This window comes from Clarias gariepinus, chromosome 10 (assembly GCF_024256425.1).
Source record: "Clarias gariepinus isolate MV-2021 ecotype Netherlands chromosome 10, CGAR_prim_01v2, whole genome shotgun sequence".
In the NCBI taxonomy this organism is placed as follows: Eukaryota; Metazoa; Chordata; class Actinopteri; order Siluriformes; family Clariidae; genus Clarias; species Clarias gariepinus.
Window position 1 is genome coordinate 1,097,501 of NC_071109.1, and position 23,563 is coordinate 1,121,063.

Consider the following 23,563-nt stretch of genomic DNA (forward strand, 5'->3'; position numbering starts at 1 on the left):
CACAGGAACATGCTGTAGTGCAGTAGTTTATGTCTCAGGGTGTGTACTGCTGTGTACTACTGACCCATAACACACTCACTATTATAACACTCTACTGCCCCCCAGTGGACACGCTGAGAAATTAAATAAGATAAATAAATAAGAGGAATGTTTAATTTCACTTTGAAAATATTGCAAAGTTTATGTCACACTGAGTGTACAGTAATGACTCATATAATAATATTTGTTCTGTTAATTATGATGTTATATCACACTTTACTGTCTGAGATTACAATTAAAATAGATGTTTTGATTATACAGGGGTTTTTTTTCCTTATGCGGATTTTAGTTTTATTTAGTATTTATACATTTTTCTCGAGGGGTTCTCCTGTTCCTGTTGGGTTTTTATTAAAACAAACAAAACAAAACAAACAAACAAAAAAAGTTGTCCATAAACTCACTTCACAGACACAAAAATCACTTAAAGACTCTAATTATAAAAGATGTAAATTGTTCTAGTTGTTTATTAGAGTTTATTCAAACTGGCATGAATAAATGATCCGTCAAAAAAAAAAAAAAAGTGCATTAAAAATATTTGTGCAATAAATGAATCACATCAGTTATGATGATGTAAACACTGATGTTATAACAAACTGACAAAAACATCCATAACACCGAGACATGAGCAAGAGAAACAACAGCCAGGAAACGTGTCAATTTAAAAATCTATTTGACATTTAATTTCATCTGGGATGCTAACTTTTGCACTTACCTTGTGTGTGTGTCTGTGTGTGTGTGTGTGTGTGTGTGTGTGTCTAGCCCAACCTGCAGTGTGTGGATAACGTGGCGTTTGATATGGAGCGGATGACGCGCACTCACTCCTCCAGCCAGCGGGTGGCGCTGATGGATGTGACGTCTGAGACGAGCATCAGTGTGGAGCCGCTCACGCGCTCCGGTTCATCCCAGCTACTGTCTGAGTCCGAGCTCACACACACTCACACACACCGCACCGGGGAGATCAACATCGCCGTCACCAGTAAGACACACCTCATTAACATTCATCATCATAATAATAATAATAATAACAACAACAATAGACAGTTTATTTATTTTTTTACTTTTAAATATTTCCAGTTTCAACAAAACACACAAACTATTTTATTTATTGTTTATTAATTGTTTAGATTGTTTAGAGTTTAATTGTTGGATGGTTTTAACGCTTTCCTCCTCCTGATGAATTCCTGTTGCATTTGTTCTTTGCTTTTCTTTACTTTTCCTCTTGCTCTTACACACACACACACACACACACACGCACGCACACACACACACACACACAGAGAAACACTTTAAACTGTAAACTTTTCTATCTGTTCTTTATAAATCTCAAAACAATTTGTAATGGTTTCCATGGTAACCTTAGAGTGACGCGTTTCCTGGGAGTGGCGGCTCTTAGCCAATCACGGTGTAGGAGGCGGGGCTTGCTGGGCCGCACATGTGAAATACGTAAACACGTCAAAAGCAAGGGACAGGTGTGATGATTGGCGTTCCACCTCAGACCGCCTCTGATTGTAACGTACAGACTCTCCCGCGGCGCTGTTACACGTGACGCGCTGCAGGCTAACGCCGTGCGCTAACCGCCTGTTCTGATTGGCTGTGGGAGGAGGCGTGTGATTGGTGGACTGTTTCCTCTCTGCACTCGTTCTCTCCCTTCTGCACTCCGTCTGCTTTGTCCTTCTTTCTTCACCTCTGCTTCCAAGACTGAGCCCTTTCATCTCTCAAGACCCCGCCCACTATTGACAGTGACCCCGCCTCCTTTTACTCTGTTAACAGAGGAGTGGTTTATTGTGGGCAGCTTCGCCGTCCTCAGTGTTTTAACGCTGTGCTACATGATCATCAGAGCCACCGGCAACACCTACGACAACACGCCGTGAGTACCGACTTTACCGTCACCTTTAACCTTTAACCTTCTGTTTTTACCTTAAAGTAAAAATTATTATTATTATTATTATTAAAGAAGTAGAAGTTTGTAATAAACAAATGTATAAGAAGGTAGCTTTAATGAGCACGCTTATTTTTATAATTCCACTCACTTAAAGATTGGAGAATCTTTTGTTTAATTAAGTGTTTTAGTGACTTTAGTGGTGTGGCTTTTAGCGCCCCCTGAAGGCTATGGGGAATTACAAAAATAATTTTACAGGCCACGCCCTCTTCTTAGGGGCCGGTAAAAAGGTTTAATAAAAGTCCAAAAATCTGCTTTTAGAATTTGTTAAACATTGCACGTCCCATGACTATTTTATGTTTTTTTTTTCCTGTAACATTTTACAACTTTTCTTTAAGGATCTTGTAAATAATTAACCAACAGAGTGATTTTTAAAAATGTAAGCATGTAAGAAAAAATGATGTTGTTTCAGCCAGAAGTGTTAATGTGATGTAAAGCGTGTTTTATACTTTATTATTTTTATTATTGATGTAAACATTAACCTGCAGTGTTTTTTCTCGGTTTCAGATTGGACACGGCCTGAAGTCGGACATCGGATTTCTAAATTACACCACGAGTTCATAAGCAGATTTTATGAACAGATAGTCTTGCACTTGATTAAAGAAGTTAATTTTTTTCTGTAGCTGTTTATTTTTACATTTTAGGATTTCTCCTTTCTGAGTGTTTTATTTTCACATCTTCATGCAGTGTGATAAAATGCTTTTTTTATTTCTGTTCATGTGCACTATTAAGGTTTAGTTTATTTGATTTTTATCCTTTATTACATTCCGTATCCCTGATGGGTCTGAGATCTTCCTCCGGCTCCGCCCCGGGGTTCGGGCAGTCGTAGTGTGGAGTGTGTGGACGGTTCATGGCGTCCTGACAGCAGGCCCGAAAACATTCTCCAGGAATAAATGAGAAGCAGAAATTGGTTAAAGAGGAAGAGTTGTCGGCCTGGGTTTAATAAGTGCACGTAATTGCAATCACATAAAACATTTATTAATTTAATAGATGGAAATTTTAAGAATTAATATCACAAGACAACTTTAGCAAGTTTTATACAGACTTGGCAACCCAGGTACTATCGTCAGGAACTCGTTCATCACATTAAACATGATGAATATAAAACACGTACAGTATTCCGTCTCATCGAAGCTCCTAAGTGAGAGACGAACTGCACACAGCGTTCTCTTCACCACATGGACATTAAACTGTTTACTACAGACACGAGTCCAGAAAACACACCTGAGGTTATAAACAGAGGAAAAATGGCTGAATAAATGAACATTATTAAAATATAAAAGTCAGGTGGTTATTAGATCTGATCACAGTCTGGTCTCTGGAGTCGTTATATTATTATATCATTATTATGGAGCCGAACATTCCAGAACGATTCGGTGTGAACTTCTAGATCCTCAACACTCTGCATTAATACTGCTCCATGACCGGGTATGGGAATAACTCATGTATTATTATTTATTGCTTATTTTCATTATTCATTAGTTAGTGATTAATTAAGAAGCTCCAGCTTATAGACTTTAGAATTAAAACAGACTCTTGCACTATTCTAATTTTGTTTGTTTTACTTAAATTTTTTATCCATTTCTTCTTTCATATACAATTATTTTCATTTATTTTACCTTTTTAGTTAAAGCCAAAATGACTGTAAAATCGCATAAATAAACCATATTATAAAACATTAAAACACCATAAACAGGTGGCAGTAAAGCGCTTTAAAGTTCCTGAACTTGGCTTTAAACTTCTTCTGATAAAATCACTTTTTATTTTCTTTATTACTATAAAACATGTTTTTCCTGTCAGGTTACGTCACACTCCTCATGTGCATCTTATAATAATGATTATGTACAAATGTGGTATATATACACACACACACACACACACACACACACACACACACACACACCTCTTTAGTCATGGTGTTCTCTGTTAATCTGGTTTGCACTATTGGAATAAAAGTATTCTTCATAATAAAGTGTGTGGTGAGTGAACTGTGTTAATTAGTTTTGATGCTGATTTATTATCCATAAAGACGGGAAATTATTTGCGAGATTATTTCCTGTATTAATTAATCTGGGAATCGTGAGAATTGATGAGCGCGTCAAAACAAGCTCATATATAATCAGTTTCTGTCTAACCTGTGTAACGCTCTGCATGATGTCTCTGAATCATTTAAAATTATTTGGTTTATTTTGACATTTGAAATCCTTTTGTAAGCCCCACCCACTCAGTTCAGGGAAGGCAACAATTAGGCCACACCCCTTAAATATGATAAAGATACAGATGAAACTCTCGTGTTGACCGTGTATGTTTTTGTTCTGAAACTGTCAATTATTATTTAGACAGTCATGAATATTAGAGGCATGAAAACCATAAATTACAGTTATATATACTATTTCAGTTTGCATACATAAATTGTAAAAAAATATTTATTTATTTATTTATGTATTTAATTCGGGGATTGTGAATTATCTCCAAATATAGATTTTAATTTCAAAATTACGCTTATTGAGTTTGAACCACTGGTTATATTTCATTTAACACAAATAATTTTTGGTATAATTACTGGCATTCGTTTTACTTTTCATATTCCATTATCCATTGCCATGTACTGTACACCTTAGCTAAAAGAAAAAAAATCCAAAGCATCTAAATAATGAAGTAATAAAAAGCTTTTATTAACGGGGCTAAATGGCTCCACGTTGAGCGTTCTTCAGGGTGTGACGTGTCAGAGCTGTAACGACCTGAATCAAGAGTACAACCAACTGGAAACATGGATAAGGTCATGTGATCAGGAGTAGGTCATGTGATCGGGGTAAAGACCAGGATTAGGTCATGTGATCAGGAAGGTCACATCAGTAACCAAAGGCAAACAATCTAGTTTTGGCAAAATATATATAATACCAATAAAAAGCTCTATCATACTGTATTGCTAACAATAATTTACCAATAATACACTTATACATAGAAATGTTTATTTATCGTAAATCACACATCTCATTCAGTATTTACATTCACATTTAGCATTGGCAGATGTTCTTATCCAGAGCGACTTACAAAAGTCTTTCTGTTGAAGTTTTCTATTTTCAGGCATTTTGGATTTCTGCATTATTTATTTGTTTGTTTTTTTTATTATTTTTTTTTTTTTCCTTTTTGTCATATTTTCTTGTCACAGTGTGTGAGACTGCCAGGGTTTGGTAGAAGTCTTCTCATTGGGCCAATTAGCCTCATAATTAGCCAATATTCTGTTGTTTTTAAACAGATACACATTCTCCTTCCCGTTACAGTTTTTAAGACTTTTTGCATCTTTTCTCCTCGCAGGTGGCCATTTTTTCGGCCGGACCTCGGGATCTCCGCGCAGCGTGGTGTGTGAAATGGAGCTGCCGGATATTCAGACGTCTCTGGACATGTACGATGAGAACAAATCCTGAGGACACGCTCCCGGTTGACCTTTGACCCCTGTATCCCATTCCCCTAACCCCTGAGTAAGGGGACAGAGGTGTTTTCCGGTGACAGTGGAAGTGCTGAAACTCAGACGCTTGCGGACCTGCAGGACTCTCGGTTTACAGAGAGTCGCTTTAATTTGTCTGTTGTGACTGAACTCACTTTGAGTGTGTTCTCTCAAAACCGTCTTTTGACTCCATGATGAGATTCGGGTGGACAATCCTGACTGATGGATGACCTCTGACCCTTTGAGGAACAATTTACTGGCTGATTTAAGGCTCACGTCATGTCCCAAATGCTAGGGTTTGGTAGAAGTCTTCTCATTACACCGCTAGCTAGGAGAACAGTGTAATTGGCCAATATTCTGCTAGCTAATTCAGGACTAGCATACAGTATGTAACAGATTCGACTGCTAGCCATGTTCCAGGTAACGTAACGTTAACACCAAACACAGTGACAATATGTGTGTAATAGCTGTAATGTTGTGCTGATCGTCGAGGGCGTTAGCTTCACCAAATTCTGTGCACAATATTCTAAAATGTGTTATCTGATAATCTGTGTCTAAATTTATATTTACACTGAATACTTTATTAGAAACTGGGACACTCAGTTATCGTTTAGCTAACTTTAGCGAATTGATCTGCAACACTTACAAACCAGATGAAATTACAGTCCGTTCAGTTCAGCACTAATCAGTTTATTTTAATTAACTTTTGTCATCACACACACTAATGGGTGAGGATTATATATATATCCACGGTATATTTAATAATATGTTCAAACATTTTGGCCAAATTCTGATTTTTCCATTTAAAACAGCAACTTATTATAAAACTGATTTGGGGCGGAGCTATGTGACCAAATGATCTAACGAAATGACCTCAACGTCTTTTGGACCAATTATGTCTGATAAACCCATTATGGTCACCAATTTAGTTTCACTTAGCTAGATATTACGCATTTAATTATTGCAAAGCTAGAATGATTGTTCTTCTTAAATTGGAAAGTTAAATAAATCTACACAGAATTCATATTTTTTTAATCACTTACAGGCTTACAGGCCTGCTGATAATTTTAACTCTCTATCCGCCCTCAAATCAGATTCACATAGAAGTGCAAAGAGAAAGTTTCTGGAATTTACTGAAATAGAAAAAACATGTCAATATGTCATGTAATAAAATATTATGACGTTCCAAACGATTCTAAAGACGATAACATGAGTGTTACTGAACAGATGCAGGTTGTCGTGGTAACCTGAGCTAGCTAGCAGTTAAATGTCTAACGTTCCAGCATGAACACCAAGAAGAGACACTGAACGTTAGCGTTTGGGACGGAGCCGAATCGCCTGAACCTCTTCTTCTTTATGAGCTTGATGTAGCTTCAGACCACACCAACTCCAGTTGAATCAGCGTTACTTCCGTCTATAAACAGTATTTAAACCAGTAACTAACAACAACACGCCTGGTACGCATCAGTACTAACAATCTATATATAATATATACACAGTATATAGGAATATATCCACTATTTGCATATAAACACGTCCATTTATGATTATATATCTCTCTCAGTGAACTTGTAGCACCGTGTGTGTGTGTGTGTGTGTGTGTGTGTGAGAGAGAGAGAAAGAGAGAGAGAGAGAGTTCATCTGCTGTCTTTTTTATTATTATTGAAAGCCTTTTGCATCCTGGGTGATTTTATTATATTTATTTCAGATTTGAGGAAATGAACATGTCAGATGAGTGTGATTAATGGTTTTGTGATGATGATGATGATGATGATGATCCTTCCGTGTTACTTTCTGCTTCATTAAAATGTGTCATAATTGCACCAATGGATTATTTACTGCATGTAAATTTTAAGTTTATATATCTTGGAGATGGTATGGTGTATATTGTAGGATATTATAATGATCTTGTATAGTCTTAGTGAAAGCTTGACCTTTCCAACATGGCGCTGGAAGTGACGTGTGTGGCGGCCTGTCCCTCATGTCTCTGAATCTGCTGCTTTATATTCGCAAAGTATAAATTAGTCTTTTAAAATATATGAATATATTTGCATTATCAGTTTATTTTAGTGTCTGATTTTCATTTTGTAATTAGAAAATCGGATAAATAACTCTTATTACTGTTTAGCCTGTCTCCGGTTGCCGTGGTGACGAACTGTTGGACAGACCAATAGGCTGCGGGGACAGCTGTGGATTTCTAGCCAATCAGAAGGGCCAAGGCGGGAAGCTCTTAGCGATTTCTTTGCGTAGAGGGCGGGACTTATCAGAGAACAGTTATAGGTTATACAGCGGAAACGGAAGTAGTTTGTTTTATTTATTTTTTTTACGTAAGATTTACACACCGTGAATTAATTTTAACGGTGTAAAATGCAATATACTGACGCGTTTACTGTTGTGTTATCTTACACTTTTCTGGTGTTGAATGTGTCACACGGAGTCGTAGCGCGTCTCTCTGTGAAGCTTCACAACACCACAGAAGGGGAAATCACAGAGCTGTTAAATCAGCTGTTTAATCGGAGTTATTACACTCAGGCAGATTATTTACAGGCCTGGATCAATTTACAAGTATGTCTCCATATAAACAAGATTATTTATGTCGAATTTCACAGAAAGTGTAACCAAGTTAATAAGCGCTGTTGAGGTTGTACGACTGACTCGGCTCAATGAGTCGGTTCACTAAGAATCAAGAGTCGACTAATTTATTATTTATCTTTGTCTCTTTTTTGTTTATTTAAACAATTACATCTTTATGTTTGTGTGTTATAACAATTCTTTTATCGATACTTTTCCTTAACCTCAGGGCTGTTGGTCAGTGTGAGCGCTCGGCTCTGAGTTTGACTCGGAGTCAGGAAGCGTTCGACTCAGGATCCGTTTGAAGCGCAGAGAGGAAATCTTGTTTAATTTATTTACAGAATAAGATGAATTACTTAATTCCAGTCGTTTTACAGACAGTTCAACAGTTTAATCTCAAATGATTATTTAATGACTTGTTTACAACCAGGGAAATGGATTAACCTTTCGAGAACTGAAGGTGTCGACTCTTTGACTTGATCAAAAGAATCGGTTCATCTGAGATGTGAGTTTTGAGGGAATGTGCTGTAGGATTCTTCTTTATCACTCACTCACTCACTCACTCACTCATCTTCTATACCACTTTATCCTGTACTGAGGGTCGCAGGGGGCGGAGCCTATCCCAGGAGACTTAGGGCATGAGGCAGGGTACACCCTGGACAGGGTGCCAATCCATCACAGGGCACACACACATGTACACACACTCACTCATTCACACACTACAGGCAAGTTGGGAACGCCAATTAACCTAACCTGCATGTCTTTGGACTGTGGGACGAAATGGAACAAGCACGGGGAGAACATGCAAACTTCATGCACACAGAGACGGGAACCTGGGGGTGCAGATTGACAGTGCTAACCACTACACCTCTTTATTATTATTATTATTATTATTATTATTATAGTATAATATAATATAGAGTAACATTTACACTTTGCTGTAATTAGATACGTCTTGTCAGTTTTTCATCTCTCACATAACCTAAAGAACCCAGGCAGTTGTATGTTACACACACACTTAGAACAGCATGGGTTCTCCTAGGGTTCATTAAGTGTTCTTAGCTCACAAACATGGAAACACTATTTATGAACACTCGTTCAGTGAGTTCTACACATTTCAGTTCTTCATAATAAGTAATTATTCTTTACAAGGGGGTGCCGAAAAGTTGGAGGCTAGTTTTGTGACACGCCAGCAGATGGCAGCACCAGGCTGCACATGCAGTCACAGTGACACCGCCCTTCATAAGTCAGTGTGCCAAAAGATATGGTCATGTATACATCTGGAGCGGTGTGACTGGTGCTGTTCTGACCACATACGTTACCACTGTCTCATCATGGATGGTGGGTTCGAACAAAGAGAGAAAGTGGAACTGAGTACAACCTGCTGCAAGGAGTCGATCGAGGTGCTTTAAAAAGTTCTGCTTGGAGTCGTCTCTCAGGGGAACAGCTATGGGGTTCTATCTGAGTTTGGTGAATAATTAAGGAATCTTGGCTTAAAAAATGGATTTGCAGTGTTTTGTGATAAACAGCCAGCTGTAGAGTTCCACTCATTCCCAGTGTTGTGTGTTTAACCCTCTGTAATTCTGCACGTCTGGTTTGTTTTGTGTGTAAATCAGGACTCGGTGAAGCGCCAGATGTTTCTAAACACACACTCGAAGGATGTGAAGCACGCGGCTGTGTACGGAGTGAATCAGTTCTCCGTGCTCTCGACTCAGCAGTTTAAAGGTGAAGTAAAGACGAATAGTGATGACTTTATTCTGTGACGCTTTTTCACCTCCAGAGTGTATCTGGTGTAGGATGGGTGGTGGGGTGTGTGTGTGTGTGTGTGTGCTCGTTTAATTATACTCTGAAATCACTTGTATTAACATCTATCTGATTTCTTTGTTTTATTTTTTCCACCCAGATCTTTATCTCCGAGCTCATTCCCACAAAGTGTCCAAGTACAGATTTTTCCAAGATGGCCGCCTCGGAGCGCTCGTTTATCCTCGGAAGTTCGACTGGAGGGGTCATGGCGCTGTCGGTCCTGTTCACGATCAGAAATCGGTCCGTGTGCAAACAGGAAGTGGTGTAGAGCATTGTGAAGGACCTGGTGTGTGTTTATTGTGTTTATGTGTGTGTGTGTGTGTGTGTGTGTGTGTGTGTGTGTGTGTGTGTGTGCGCGCAGTGTGGAGCATGCTGGGCGTTCAGCGTGGTCTCAGCCATCGAGTCCGTGCGAGTGAAAGACGGAAGAACATTTCAGAGTCTCAGCGTCCAGCAGGTTTTAGACTGTGCGTATGAAAGTAAGGGGTGTTTTGGAGGGTCACCTGTGACCACGCTCGACTGGCTCAAACAGGTACAGCACCGCCCTCAGTGCAAAAGTATTGGCTCCTCCGTTTAACAGTACAGCATATTTTTATACAAAAGCCCAGCTCCACATGCAGCGACAGCGATTTCATGTTTAAAGGTTAGATGGTGCTTGATAGTTTCATCTTAACCATATATTTGTAACAGATTTGATAACTTGTGATGCTTTGGCAAAAATTATTGGCACCCTTGGATACCATCCTTCATACACCGTTAGATTTTGTGCAGTTCCTTTGTTGGTTTAGATGTTTGTTTAAACGACGCGGACACTTACCTCCAGACAGAGGCATGGAGGAATAAAATAATAAAAAATAAAACGTATAAATAAAAAAAAACCTTTGGAATTGAATCTCATGCAAACCTTTACTGACCCTTTAATTTCTCTTGAATTACCATTATAATTTTTTGAGGTTAGAAAGTATTTATCTGACTGTATAAACAATCAGATTGCTTTAAATGATATAATGTATTTTAATTAGTTTAATAGTTTAAATCCTGTTTGGTCAAAAGCAGTCGTAGATTTCCTGAAAACTGAAACAGAAATAAAGATGGACTTGTTTTCAACTAAGACACATTGCTTTCCTGCATTCTTTTAAAATCATCATTGAAAGACGCCAATAATTTTGGCACTGGAGAACAGGTTATGAATTGTTTCAGCAGGTGTTTTAGTGAAAACTGTAGCTGTATGTGATTAATGTTTATACAGTCATACAGGTATTTTTGGCCTCTTCGCATGAAGGGCGCCATTTTTTGTGCAGTCAAGACTTTATAATTTTATAAAATATATATATTGGCGTGTGCACAGGTAAATAATATGAATTATTAATAGTAATTTAATATTTATCTTAGATTTTATATTATTAAAACAAAACCCCAAGAAATGAAAGGAAAAAGTTTACGTATATATTTTAAGTGGAGTATTTTTCTCTTTTCTCTCGTTAATGTTCTCAGAGCAGAGAGAAGCTGGTGAATGAGACGGAGTACCCGTACAGAGCGGAGAAAGGAGTGTGTCGGGTTTTCTCTCTGAGTCACGGCGGTGTGTCGGTGAAGGACTTCACTGTCTTCGACTTCAGGTACAGAGAAAGGGCTCGAGAACTGACTTTTAAAAACACACGTTATTTCATAATAGTAATGATGACGTCATTTATTATTAATGCAAGTCATCGCTGCAGCGTCCCGTGTGGCGTCTCAATAATGTGAACTCGGAGTTAATGCTGTTAATATTATTCTAGCAAAATATTAACCATGATTAAAATGAACAGTAATTAAGCAGTAATTATTTTTAAAAGCTTTATAAAAAATTTTTAATTAATAATAAATCATTTAAAGCAGCACATGACACGCTCACAGACTCACAGAGCAGGCTGATACAGAGAGAGACAATGGATCTTTAACCTCTCTAATGAGACTTGCTTTTGCTTTACACGCACGCTGCACACACACGCAAACAGACACAAAATAAAATATGTTTTACACACACACACACGTGGTCACAGTGTTATAATAAACAGTACAAGTGTGCATGGATGTTGATTATACCAGTAAGATCCAGCAGGGGAGACGATTACCCACAATTCCACAGCACAAGAGAGAAAAACCGTTGGCTCAGTTAAGAACACATGACGCTTGTTGTCAAAACAAAAAGCGCATGTGTGATACATGATACCCGTTACTCGTAAACCAAGACTAGTTTGTTTTTTAAGTCAAAATTTATTAATAATCTTTGCTCGTCTTGCGGAACACTAGCAAACCGTGTCACTCGCAATCCAAGGTTTCACTGTATATATATATATATATATATATATTGTGTGTGTGTGTGTGTGTGTGTGTAGTGGACAGGAGCAGGAGATGATCAGGAGGTTGGTGGACTGGGGGCCGTTGGTGGTTGTGGTGAACGCACTGAGCTGGCAGGATTATTTGGGAGGAATCATTCAGCACCACTGCTCTTCTGGGCACGCTAATCACGCTGTGCTAATCATCGGCTATGATATGACCGGTAACACACACACACACACACACACACACACACATACACACACACACACACAAGGCATGCTGTATTGACACTGCAGGTTAGCGTGTGAGCTCTACTTTGAATTCTAAATTTTATATATATATATATACAGTATGTACACGCACAGAGGGCCTCAAAAATGTACACACACACACTTCAACATTTGTTATCTACATTGATTTATGGCAGCAGTGTGTAGTGTTATGTTTAAAGATGTCAGTAGTCACACCGGCGTTGATGTCATGTGATCATCAGAAGGGAGAGAGAGAGACGCTTTCATTTGTCACATATATACTGTGTTGTAGGTGAGGTGCCATTTTGGATCATCCGGAATTCATGGGGGCGGGCCTGGGGTGATGAGGGGTACGCCTACATCAAAATGGGGGTAAACATGTGCGGTAAGTAAACAATAAAAAAAAAAAAATTAAATATTATTATTAATATAGTTGTAAGCAACAATGACGACCCAAGCACCCTGTGCCATCACCACCCCGGGGCACAACCTGTGTGTTAAGACCTTAATAAAGCCGACGCCACCCGGTTGCAGCACACAACTTGCACACGTCACACACTATACAGGACTGATGTCAGTTAGTGTGTGTGTGTGTGTGTGAGAGAGAGAGAGAGAGAGTGAGAAAGAGAGGTGTGTTTGTGTGTGTGTGATGAGTAAATGTGTTAGTGCTTGTTTGTGTGTTTGGTGTGTGAGTCTGTGTGTTAACATTAGTGATGCGTGTGTTAGTATGCGTGTGATGTGTGTGTGAGACATGTGACTTGTTAGTGTGTGTGAGTGTGTGTGTTTCTGCGTGCGGGCGTGTGAGACCGAGATGAGTGTTAAATTTGTGATGTGTAATATGAATGTGTTTGTGCCAAGTGTGTGGTTGTTATTTATTTATTTATTTATTTATTTATTTAAAGCAAGCTATTTTAGCTATTCCACTGTTATTGATGTTAAGGATTATGTTTAACGTAAAACAGTATTATGAGCGATATATTAACACTTTTTAATTAAATTTATAATCTATTATCTAATTAATAATCTAATTAAATAATCAGTTTTTTAATTCACTCACTCATCTTCTAGACTGCTTTATCCTGTATTCAGGGTCGCTGGGGGCGGGGCCTATTCCAGTACACTTAGGGCATGAGGCAGGACACACCCTGGACAGAGTGCCAATCTATCACAGGGCACACACACACACACACACACATACTCGCATTCACACACTACAGGCAATTTGGGACCGTCAATTAAACTAACCTACATGTTTTTGTACTGTGGGAGGAAACCGGAGTACCCGGAGGAACCCCACCAAACAGAACATGCAAACTCCATGCACACAGAGACGGGTATCGAGCCTGGCCGGGAATCGAACCCGGACCCTGGAGATGCAGGTCGACAGTGCTAACCGCTACACCACTGTGTCACCTGTTTTTTAATTTAACACTTATAATATTTTTTTGTCTGAAGATCGACTATAACGTCTCGTTAGCTTCTGTAGCATCTCACATGCTAACGCTACCTCAGACGTCATGTGCACCTTATACAGTAAGACATGAGCGACTGTAACACACTCGTCTCTGTTCCGGTTGTAGGAGTGGCAGACAGCGTGGCCACGGTGTTCCTCTGACTCTCCCACAGGATCACACACACACTTTTATCTTCAGCTCAGAGAGAGCATGTTTACAACCAATTTACAGTCTGTGATTTGTAAATAAATAAATCAACATTATTTTTTAAATATATTTTCTTTTTATAAATCTTCAGGATTTTTATTTTTCTCAGCGCAGATCTATAAAATAAACTCTCACAATATTTAAGAATCTTTGGTGTGTGATGTCATCATTTTATAAATACACACTGATCAGCTCACTGAGGAACACTGATTATCTGGTTACAGCGCCCCCTGTCAGTGACTGTGATTATATTAGGCAGCAAGGTGAGTGTAAGGATCTGAGATTGTGATGTCTAGACGGCTGGGCCAGAGCGTCTCCAAACCAGCAGGTCCTGTGGGATGTTCCTGGGGTGCAGGGGTCAGGACCGACCACAGGTGTACCGATCTCTACACACGTTGTGTGTAGTTTTATACAGTTGTGTGTAGATGTGTGTGGTTGTGTGTAGTTTTATACAGTTGTGTGTAGATGTGTGTTGTTGTGTGTAGATGTGTGTGGTTGTGTGTAGTTATATACAGTTGTGTGTAGATGTGTGTGGTTGTGTGTAGTTTTATACAGTTGTGTGTAGATGTGTGTGGTTGTGTGTAGTTATATATAATGTGTGTGGTTGTGTGTAGTTATATACAGTTGTGTGTAGATGTGTGTGGTTGTGTGTAGTTTTATACAGTTGTGTGTAGATGTGTGTGGTTGTGTGTAGTTTTATACAGTTGTGTGTAGATGTGTGTGGTTGTGTGTAGTTTTATACAGTTGTGTGTAGATATGTGTGGTTGTGTGTAGTTATATATAATGTGTGTGGTTGTGTGTAGTTATATACAGTTGTGTGTAGATGTGTGTGGTTGTGTGTAGTTTTATACAGTTGTGTGTAGATGTGTGTGGTTGTGTGTAGTTATATACAGTTGTGTGTAGATGTGTGTGGTTGTGTGTAGTTTTATACAGTTGTGTTGATGTGTGTGGTTGTGTGTAGTTTTATACAGTTGTGTGTAGATGTGTGTGGTTGTGTGTAGTTATATATAATGTGTGTGGTTGTGTGTAGTTTTATACAGTTGTGTGTAGATGTGTGTGGTTGTGTGTAGTTTTATACAGTTGTGTGTAGATGTGTGTGGTTGTGTGTAGTTATATATAATGTGTGTGGTTGTGTGTAGTTATATACAGTTGTGTGTAGATGTGTGTGGTTGTGTGTAGTTTTATACAGTTGTGTGTAGATGTGTGTGGTTGTGTGTAGTTTTATACAGTTGTGTGTAGATGTGTGTGGTTGTGTGTAGTTTTATACAGTTGTGTGTAGATGTGTGTGGTTGTGTGTAGTTTTATACAGTTGTGTGTAGATGTGTGTTGTTGTGTGTAGATGTGTGTGGTTGTGTGTAGTTATATACAGTTGTGTGTAGATGTGTGTGGTTCTGTGTAGTTTTATACAGTTGTGTTGATGTGTGTGGTTGTGTGTAGTTTTATACAGTTGTGTGTAGATGTGTGTGGTTGTGTGTAGTTATATATAATGTGTGTGGTTGTGTTACTGTGTGTGAGCTGTACTTTTTCCCGTTGGGGTTTAAACGGCCACATTTTGAATAAAATCTCACCAAGGAAATGAATGAGGATGTCACATGACTGCAGGTTAGATGATGATTGGCTGTTGTGTGTGATGATATAATCACACGCGTGTGTAAAAGTGCTGAGGTTGACGAGGCTGTGTGCTGAGAACACGAGCAGACCCATAAACACTGTGTGTGTGTGTGTGTGTGTGTGTGGGGTTAAGCTAACCAGGTTCCTGTGGGACGTCCCGTATTTACATAAATTGTATTTAAAGTCATTAATGAGTGAGTAACGGTCCTGCTGATGAAACACCTGTGCAGGTTCTGTACAGCGCAGGGACGAGGGAACGGGATCGAGCAGGAAACAACAACACGCAGTGTTTCACTGAATAATGCTGAGTGTTAAAGTGAGCTTTGGTTGCCTAGCAACAGGACATGCACGGGTAGTGAACTAGACTAAAGCAGGACTGGTTTAACACTGAACACTGTATTGTATGTACACAAGTTATTTTCTGTGGTGGACTGTGTGTGTGTGTGTGTGTGTGTGTGTGTGAGTGATACACCAGCACAAGCATACGGCTAATATACAGTACAGCCTCATATTCAGAGTAGAATGTACTTTACACTCAAGTAATAATGCAAGTGAAGGAGCTTTACTGTGACTTGTGTTATATGTCCCTCTTTGTCTCAGTGTGTGTTTGTCTTCCTGCCGTCCTCTGGTTTTATTCCTGCGGCAGAAGTTGTAACGAAACACACAAACACAACAGTGTGAGCTGCGTGCAGGACAACACTCACACTGAACAAAACACTAACACACAACACTGACTTTTAAATGCTCATGTTTTGTGTGTGTGTGTGTGTGTGTGTGTGTGAGAGAGAGAGAGATCAGCCAGAAGGTGGCAGGATTGTGCTGCTTTATTACACATGCATGTGATTAATATAAAAAAAAAAAATATATATATATAAATTAACATCTCTCTTAAAGGATCTGCTTAATGCACAGCTCATACACGACAACACACGCGCACACACATTACGAATGAATTTCATAGAAATAAACAGATATAAATAAAAAACTTAAGTAAATAAAAAAAGCCTGAAAATATAAATATCATCAAAGAAAAATAGGTAATGAATAGTCAAAAAGTGTGTGTGTGTGTGTGTGTGTGTCAGTCAGGTGTGTCATTGGTGCTGTGATTTATAATTATTTTATAACTTTCTCTATAGACACACACACACACACACACACACACACAAGGCAGGAATCGAACCCCAACCCTGGAGTTGTGAGGCCACTTATACCTTCTTTTATAAAAATCGTTTAAATGATTGTTAAATGATTCCTCGTTTCCTCTTTTTAAAACATTTTGCAGTTATTCTGTTAAACATCAACAACAAATCAATAAAAGCAGAGTGTGTATATTTTGTATAAAGTGATTGGGAAGTTTGATGACTGTGTTGGTCTTTAATTACACTTTAATTGGCATTTCGTCCTGCACTTGATAGCGGTGTGTGTGAAACAGATAACACAGCTGCAGAAACCAGAAGGTTAAGCGTTTTCCTGAAGATCATCTCCGAGGCCACCTTCTCTGGATTTCTGCTCTTTGTCCTCCTCTTCCTCCTCTTCCTCCTCCTGCAGCTTATGTTCACTCAAACAGCTGGGGATAAGATCTAAAAAGATTTACACTATACATTTATAAATTTGGACATTTGGTCAAAGAAACTATAATATTTTACATTTACAATATGATGGAATAAATGAAACTGATGAATTATTCAACATTACAGTTATTTTATAAACACTACAATTACCCAAAGTTTATATATATATATATATATATATATATATTGATTGATTGATTAATGTTGACACACACACACACACACACATTGTTTTACAAAGAAAATTATTTTCTATATGGACTGCTGTTTAAGTATGAGAAAACTACACACACACACACACACACACTCCTCTGGAGCTCTAAACATCACTCATGACTGTGTGCAGAGTTTCTCAGCTTCTGCTGCTGAAGATACGAGAAATGTTTCATTTTAATTTCCCTCTTTGGAAAGCAATCAGCTCAGGTTTCATACATCACACACACACACACACACACACACACCAGCCAAATCCAGACATCAGACATGTATAAGAGGTTGATGTTTGTGCCGTGCTGAACCCAAGTGCAAGAAGATGGATTATTTTATTTTTATTTATAAATATAAATAAATATTTCATTAGTAACACTGTGTAACACTAACACTAACACAGTGTGTAACTCCAGTGTGTAGTACACCAGGTAGTGTCACTCACTCTCTCATCTTCTGTACCCCTTTATCCTGTGATCAGGGTCACAGGGGGCGGAGCCTATCCCAGGAGACTTAGGACACGAGGCAGGTTATACGGGGGACAGAGTGCCATTCCATCACACACACACACACACACACACTTCTCACTGTTCTTTAACCTTGTGTGATTCGTTGAGGGTTGAGGCAGAGTCTACGTTCAGACTAATAACTTTAACTGAATATGTTTTTATCCAAAATGAAAAACAAAGCAAACCATGAAGCTAACGCTAAAGCTATGAGCTACAAGCCAACACCTATAAACTCTAGTAGCATTAGCATTAGCAGCACGGAAACCACAAGGTGAACAAAGCAGCTAACAGTACACCAACGTGAAACTTTAACAGATGTAAAACGTGAGAAAAACAGCGAGATTAAATAATTAATTGCTGACATCATGACAACAAGGACAAAAACACCTGAAAAGGGTCGAAGCAGGCTGATGATTAAAGTCCTGCAAAGCATAACGTCTCAGGAGGGCCGGGGCAACAGCATGAGCGAAAGGTGTGTTACAAACATTGTTTACTTTATAATAAGATTTAATAAAAATGTAAACTGGAAGAATGAAATGATATTAAAATGTAAAACTGTATAAAAAAAAAACAACTTAAGTAACTGAGGATATCCTCGAGCTCTTTCCAACATACGCTTCAACGTTAATAAAAGTACTGTATATAGATGCTGTGTGTGTATGTGTGTGTGTGTGTGTGTGTGTCAGCTTTTTTAGTGAAAACAGTAAAACAAAAGAGAATCCTGAGTGTTTCATGATCGTTGGCTAAAGTCCACATTATCAGTGTTTAATTTCCCCAAAAGAAGTAATTATACACCAGATTTCATCAGCTTTAAAATATCTGAACATTTTAATTAGACTGGAGAGCAGATTAGCGCCGGTGTGTTACTATAACTGATTCTGCTGGATGCCGTTCGTTCGGTGTGAAATGCATTTCCACATTTCCATATTTATTTGTGAGACTCACCGGCGCGAAACCATTTAGTGCTTCGAATGTCATCATCGGGACTTTGTAATCATGGAGCCGATAATCTGCCTGTTAAGGGTAGAGTAATAAGCTCAGGGTTTATTTATCCTGACGAGGACGTGGGCTGCTGCTCTCTAAACACACTGAAGCTTCATTACACAACAACACAACCGCACGCGGGAATCGTAGCGCCCCCTGGTGTCTCTAAAACACACTGACCCGTCAAGGCCTGGACTCCACTAGAGCTCTGAAGGTGTGTGTGGGGTCTCACACCGAGCCGTCAGCAGCAGATGGTTTATGTCCTGTAAGTGTGTGAGGTGGAGCTTCCGTGGACCAGACGTGATTCTCCTTCATGTTCCCTTCAACTCGTAGCGGTACTCTGGAGGATAAAATGATATGTAGTATGCACTATGTACAGTAGGGTGTACACTTCCTTGTTTCACACACTAAGTAGTGCCCTTGATCAGGGGTTAGAGAGGGATTTGGGATTCAGCCTTGTGTTAGAAGCTGGTTAGCTTTGTAGCTAAGCGTTAGCCGTGAACAGAACGACGCGGACGGTTCAGAGGCGATTCAGAAGGACTTAGAAGTGATGAGTGCAGAGACGGCGTGTTGTTTAAGACGCCATAACGTTATCAGATGTGTGTTCTTACTGAAAGTGCTTCTGTGACTGGGTGTGAATGTGGGTTTAGTCAGACAGCTGCTCTCTCCTCAGTACTGCGGACCGTACAGACCTACTCTCACCCACGCTGAGACACACAGTTAGTGTCATTAACCACTGGACAACACCTGGGACACGCCCACTCATACACAGAGTTACACCTCACAGTGCTGTTACTGTCTGTTATCAGCACTGGTGGAGTAACGCCTCTCGTCCAATCAGATTACTCAATTTTAACTGTTGTACAGAATGGAGTAGAATAGAACATGTTTCCAATGTTAGATGTTCTGCATACACCCCAGACGAATCACAAATTAGACTTAATGAACAGTATTTCTACAAGACGATATAATGAGGATGAAGGAAGATGAAGATGCTTTTCAGGAGAAAGTTATCTGGTTAACTGGGACACACTGGGGTGTAGGGTGCGCTCCCCGAAGTGAGGTTCTGTGCTGAAGACTGAAGCAGCACCAGGACAGAAGCGAACCCTGAGTGTGATGTAATCACCCGATAATCAATTCCAAATCAGACTGAAAGACGGAGAGGAAAGAAAAAAGGAGGAACGGCTGTTACACAACACCTTCCTCCAGAATCTCTGTTATTTTCTTCCTCTGGATATAAAAGCGTTTCTTTCCTGTCAGTCGGCTGCAGTGTGAGATTTAAACCCTTAGATGAAAGTGAGTTTGGGAGAGAGACACTCGGTGGGATTAGCGAGTGTTAAATGAGAGGCGCTTTGATTAACGTTAACTCCATTATGCGTTTCCACCCAAACTTCAAAGCAAGGCAGCTCTGTGCTCTCATTGTAGAATGCGTGTGTGTGTGTGTGTGTGTGCGCGCAAGTATGCGTCAGACATGATTATCTTTGCATCAGGAAAATTTTAGCAACCGAAGCGCAAATATTTATAGCATTCTGTAAAGGTGGGAAAATTTGAAAATTATAGAAGGTTATAGAACTTATAGAAGAACACATCATGTGGTAAGTTTATAAATAAAATAACAGCTGATTTATTTGTCTTTAAGTTCACCTATTAGCAAATAAAAAGTTTTACAATAATAATAATAATAATAATAAACTCAGGTGCACACTTTTATTAAATGTACAGGTTTTATTGTAGTGCTGTTTCCTTTACTTTTAATTAGACTGGATATTTATTTTATTAGCTATACAATAAACGTTGTTGCACAGTATTGTTAAAGAGATTTTGTGACAAAAACAATAAATTATTTGAAAATGAAAACAATGAAATTAATGCAGATTTTAGTCCTTGGAAATCCTGAATATAAATCTTTTACAGTACAACAATACACACGGAGACATGTGGGAAAAATAAATAAATAAAGTAAAAAATTATAAAAAGTGACGAGTGTGTTTGTGTGTGTGTGTGTGTGTGTGTGTGTTCTATTGGTGCAGAGCTATGGATATGTAAACACTTTTTTCTGATATATTTTAAGGGAACTGGTGAAGTGAGTATTGAATAAATAGTCAGATAAGGGTAGTAATGTTGTAGTAATGTTGTATTTTGTGTGTGTAATATATTAATACAAGTCAGTTTCGCATTGTGCTCCACAGGTTTTGGCCTTCTTGAGGCTTTAGATGATTTTGTAACACGCTAATGTTCTACAACGCACAGCGTTATTTTAACACTTTAGTAACGTTATACCTTCAGGTCTGAGCGTCTGAGTGCACGACCAACACCCGTGTTTATCTCAACAGTTTGTAAATCTCATCTGCATTGTTTATCTCATCTGCATTGTTTATCTCATCCGCATTGTTTATCTTATCTGCATTGTTTATCTCATCCGCATTGTTTCTCATCTGCATTGTTTATCTCATCCGCATTGTTTATCTCATCTGCATTGTTTATCTCATCCGCATTGTTTATCTCATCCGCATTGTTTATCTCATCCGCATTGTTTATCTCATCCGCATTGTTTATCTCATCCGCGTTGTTTATCTCATCCATATTGTTATTCACTCCAGAAGTCTGAAAAAGAGCACTGCTCTTACTGGATGTAGATTATGATGAGTGGACTTCACGTCCTGGAGTTTTATTTATAACTGACTGACAAACTTAATTTAATTAAGATACAACTAATAAAAGAATAGTATTAAAAACACAGATTTCCTTTTGGCCAAAAAATACTTGTTTGTTGTGAAGCGACATTGATGTGACATTACTAAAGTGTATCGTTTGATTTTTGTCTACAACAGCTGTATTTCTTACAGTTTTTAAAGTATTGATCTACTCACAGTATCTAATAAACCCTGAAACGCTGTGTAACTTGTCCTGTGAACTGTTTAAATGTTTGGACCAAGCCATAACCCTTCTGTCCTGCTTGTCCCCTGCTCTACACACCAGTTCAGTAGGTGGCGGTGATGCCGAAATCAACCATAAATAAAAAAAAAAAATTAAGAAAATGCAGTAATGTTCTCACAAAATAGGAGTATTTACATAAAATGGAAGCAGTTTGTTCTCTTAGGAAAAGCCGTGGTATCTTTTTAACAAATGTTTAACATATTTTAAACTGTTTAACGTATAAAAATTTATCAAAATAATTTAAAAAGTCGTAGATCGATTCTGAATCAAGTTTCATCGCTCGGCATCATCTTTAGAGGATAACGAACGATCCTCAAGTGCAAATCTGTCTCTAACTCTCATAACACACAAAAAAAATTATTTAGATTTTATTTCAAAAGTTTAAGCATTAATAAAGACTAATAGTTTGATCTAAGTGCTGATGTCCTGTGATGGACATGATGCACTGTGCCGTCAGTCGAGATTTAAGAGCACGGCTACCTGATATTATGTTTGAACACATTTCACCTGCTATTAGTCTGTTCTTATTATTACATTATTTTATCTACCATTATTATATATTTTTGTTCAATTTGTCAGTGATTTCTGGGCGAATGTCGCTGTAGTGAAGCCCTGGTGTGAATGAAATCAGCTGATGGTTCGAACACACCGTCTAGTCGCAGCACAACTTCTCACCTGTTCATCAATAACCTCACACCAGTGAAAGCTCTGGAGATGACCTCAGTGAGATGAAATAGGGACACCGGACAAGGAAGGGTCGGGTGTCATCAGCATAGCGCACGGTGTGTGACTTGGGGTGCCGTGTCGGTGTGACGTGTGGTCGCGCACTCAGAATTTAGAACCTGACGGTATATGTGCATATAAATAATTTCTGGCGAGTATTAAACACGGTTCTCTGCTACCTTTTCCCGATCTCGTTCTGTCTGAGGAACTGTATGTTGTTCATGCTGTCGGATAATTCCGGATATTGTTCCACAGAAAGAATGTAATATCCGTCGTATCCCTGCACTCTTCCTCCATTCAGTAATTGCCTCTTCTCCGCCTCGGACCACAGACGAGTTCCCGCCTCTCCGTCCCGTATGCACTGCGCCTCCCGCGCCCACGCGCTCGTCAGCGCCCTCTGCCTGGCTAACTCCAGCACTCGCGCCCGCTCCTCATCCAGAGAGGCTCCGTAGCGCACGTGAAGGGTTAGCAGACCACACTGCAGCTCCACGTCAGCGAAACGGCGCGTGCGGCCGCCCATCGCGGCCGTCGACTGGGACACGCTCACGTTAACGCCGTTCTCGAGCTGCTTTCGCCCCGTCACCAGTCGGAGTGCCGCCAGGTCCACTTCAGGAGCTCCCGATTTCACAAAGTAATGCGTGTCACGTCCGTCCAAAGTGAAGTGCAGATCTTTGAGATACAGAGCTCCATTGAGGATGTTTGCCACTTTGATGCAGTCTTCATTAGCGATGCTGATAGCGCGGGTTATCACTGTGCCTTTGTACAGCGCCACCATGATGCCGCGGCCGATCAGAGACTCGCTAGGAGCAAACCAGAGCCACGGTCTGGGCGGAGTGTGGAGTGGTGGCATTCTGTCAAGCGAAAGGAACGCTTTAGCCTGGCGCAGGACCTGCTGCTGAACTCCGGTTGCCTGCAATACAGACAGTTCACATCCAGAACTGTTATTTAAGTGTTATTTAATTTAACGTAAAATTGGTAGTCACCTGAATAATT

The 23,563-nt window shown here is 39.3% G+C and overlaps 3 protein-coding genes across 4 annotated transcripts in view; 2 read left to right on the forward strand and 1 right to left on the reverse strand.

The window, feature by feature from the left end:
• The window catches only part of rnf130 (ring finger protein 130), a 32,027-nt gene extending 24,806 nt beyond the window's left edge, over positions 1-7,221 (forward strand). Inside the window, exons 8-10 of one of the 2 annotated variants that reach the window (XM_053506112.1) lie at positions 799-1,015; positions 1,810-1,906; positions 2,486-3,937. In XM_053506112.1, the coding sequence (XP_053362087.1) occupies positions 799-1,015; positions 1,810-1,906; positions 2,486-2,501 (330 nt within the window). In that variant the 3' untranslated portion in view covers positions 2,502-3,937. Of the gene's footprint in view, positions 1-798; positions 1,016-1,809; positions 1,907-2,485; positions 3,938-5,296 lie in introns of those variants that run through there. The other variant, XM_053506113.1, reaches the window with a different exon arrangement.
• Positions 7,222-7,697: 476 nt separating this feature from the next.
• ctso (cathepsin O) lies at positions 7,698-14,084 on the forward strand. Its single transcript, XM_053506114.1, has 8 exons — positions 7,698-7,991; positions 9,614-9,722; positions 9,901-10,040; positions 10,162-10,329; positions 11,292-11,413; positions 12,173-12,336; positions 12,660-12,752; positions 13,948-14,084. Exons 1-8 carry the CDS (start codon positions 7,794-7,796, stop codon positions 13,980-13,982), a joined length of 1,029 nt encoding a protein of 342 aa, XP_053362089.1. The 5' UTR covers positions 7,698-7,793; the 3' UTR covers positions 13,983-14,084.
• A 6,570-nt stretch (positions 14,085-20,654) lies between these two features.
• si:dkey-237h12.3 (teneurin-3) overlaps positions 20,655-23,563 on the reverse strand; it is a 65,861-nt gene continuing 62,952 nt past the window's right edge. Inside the window, exon 28 of the mRNA XM_053506115.1 lies at positions 20,655-23,480. Coding sequence (XP_053362090.1) covers positions 22,746-23,480 — 735 coding nt within the window. The 3' untranslated portion in view covers positions 20,655-22,745. The remainder of the gene's footprint in view (positions 23,481-23,563) is intronic.

Bases quoted from the DNA above. Each gene is read 5' to 3' on its own strand.
- ctso (XM_053506114.1), top strand. From the start codon at position 7,794: ATGCAATATACTGACGCGTTTACTGTTGTGTTATCTTACACTTTTCTG. The intron at 10,041-10,161 runs GTCCGTGTGCAA...GTGTGCGCGCAG, and splicing joins CTGTTCACGATCAGAAATCG to TGTGGAGCATGCTGGGCGTT. The intron at 12,753-13,947 runs GTAAGTAAACAA...TTCCGGTTGTAG, and splicing joins AATGGGGGTAAACATGTGCG to GAGTGGCAGACAGCGTGGCC.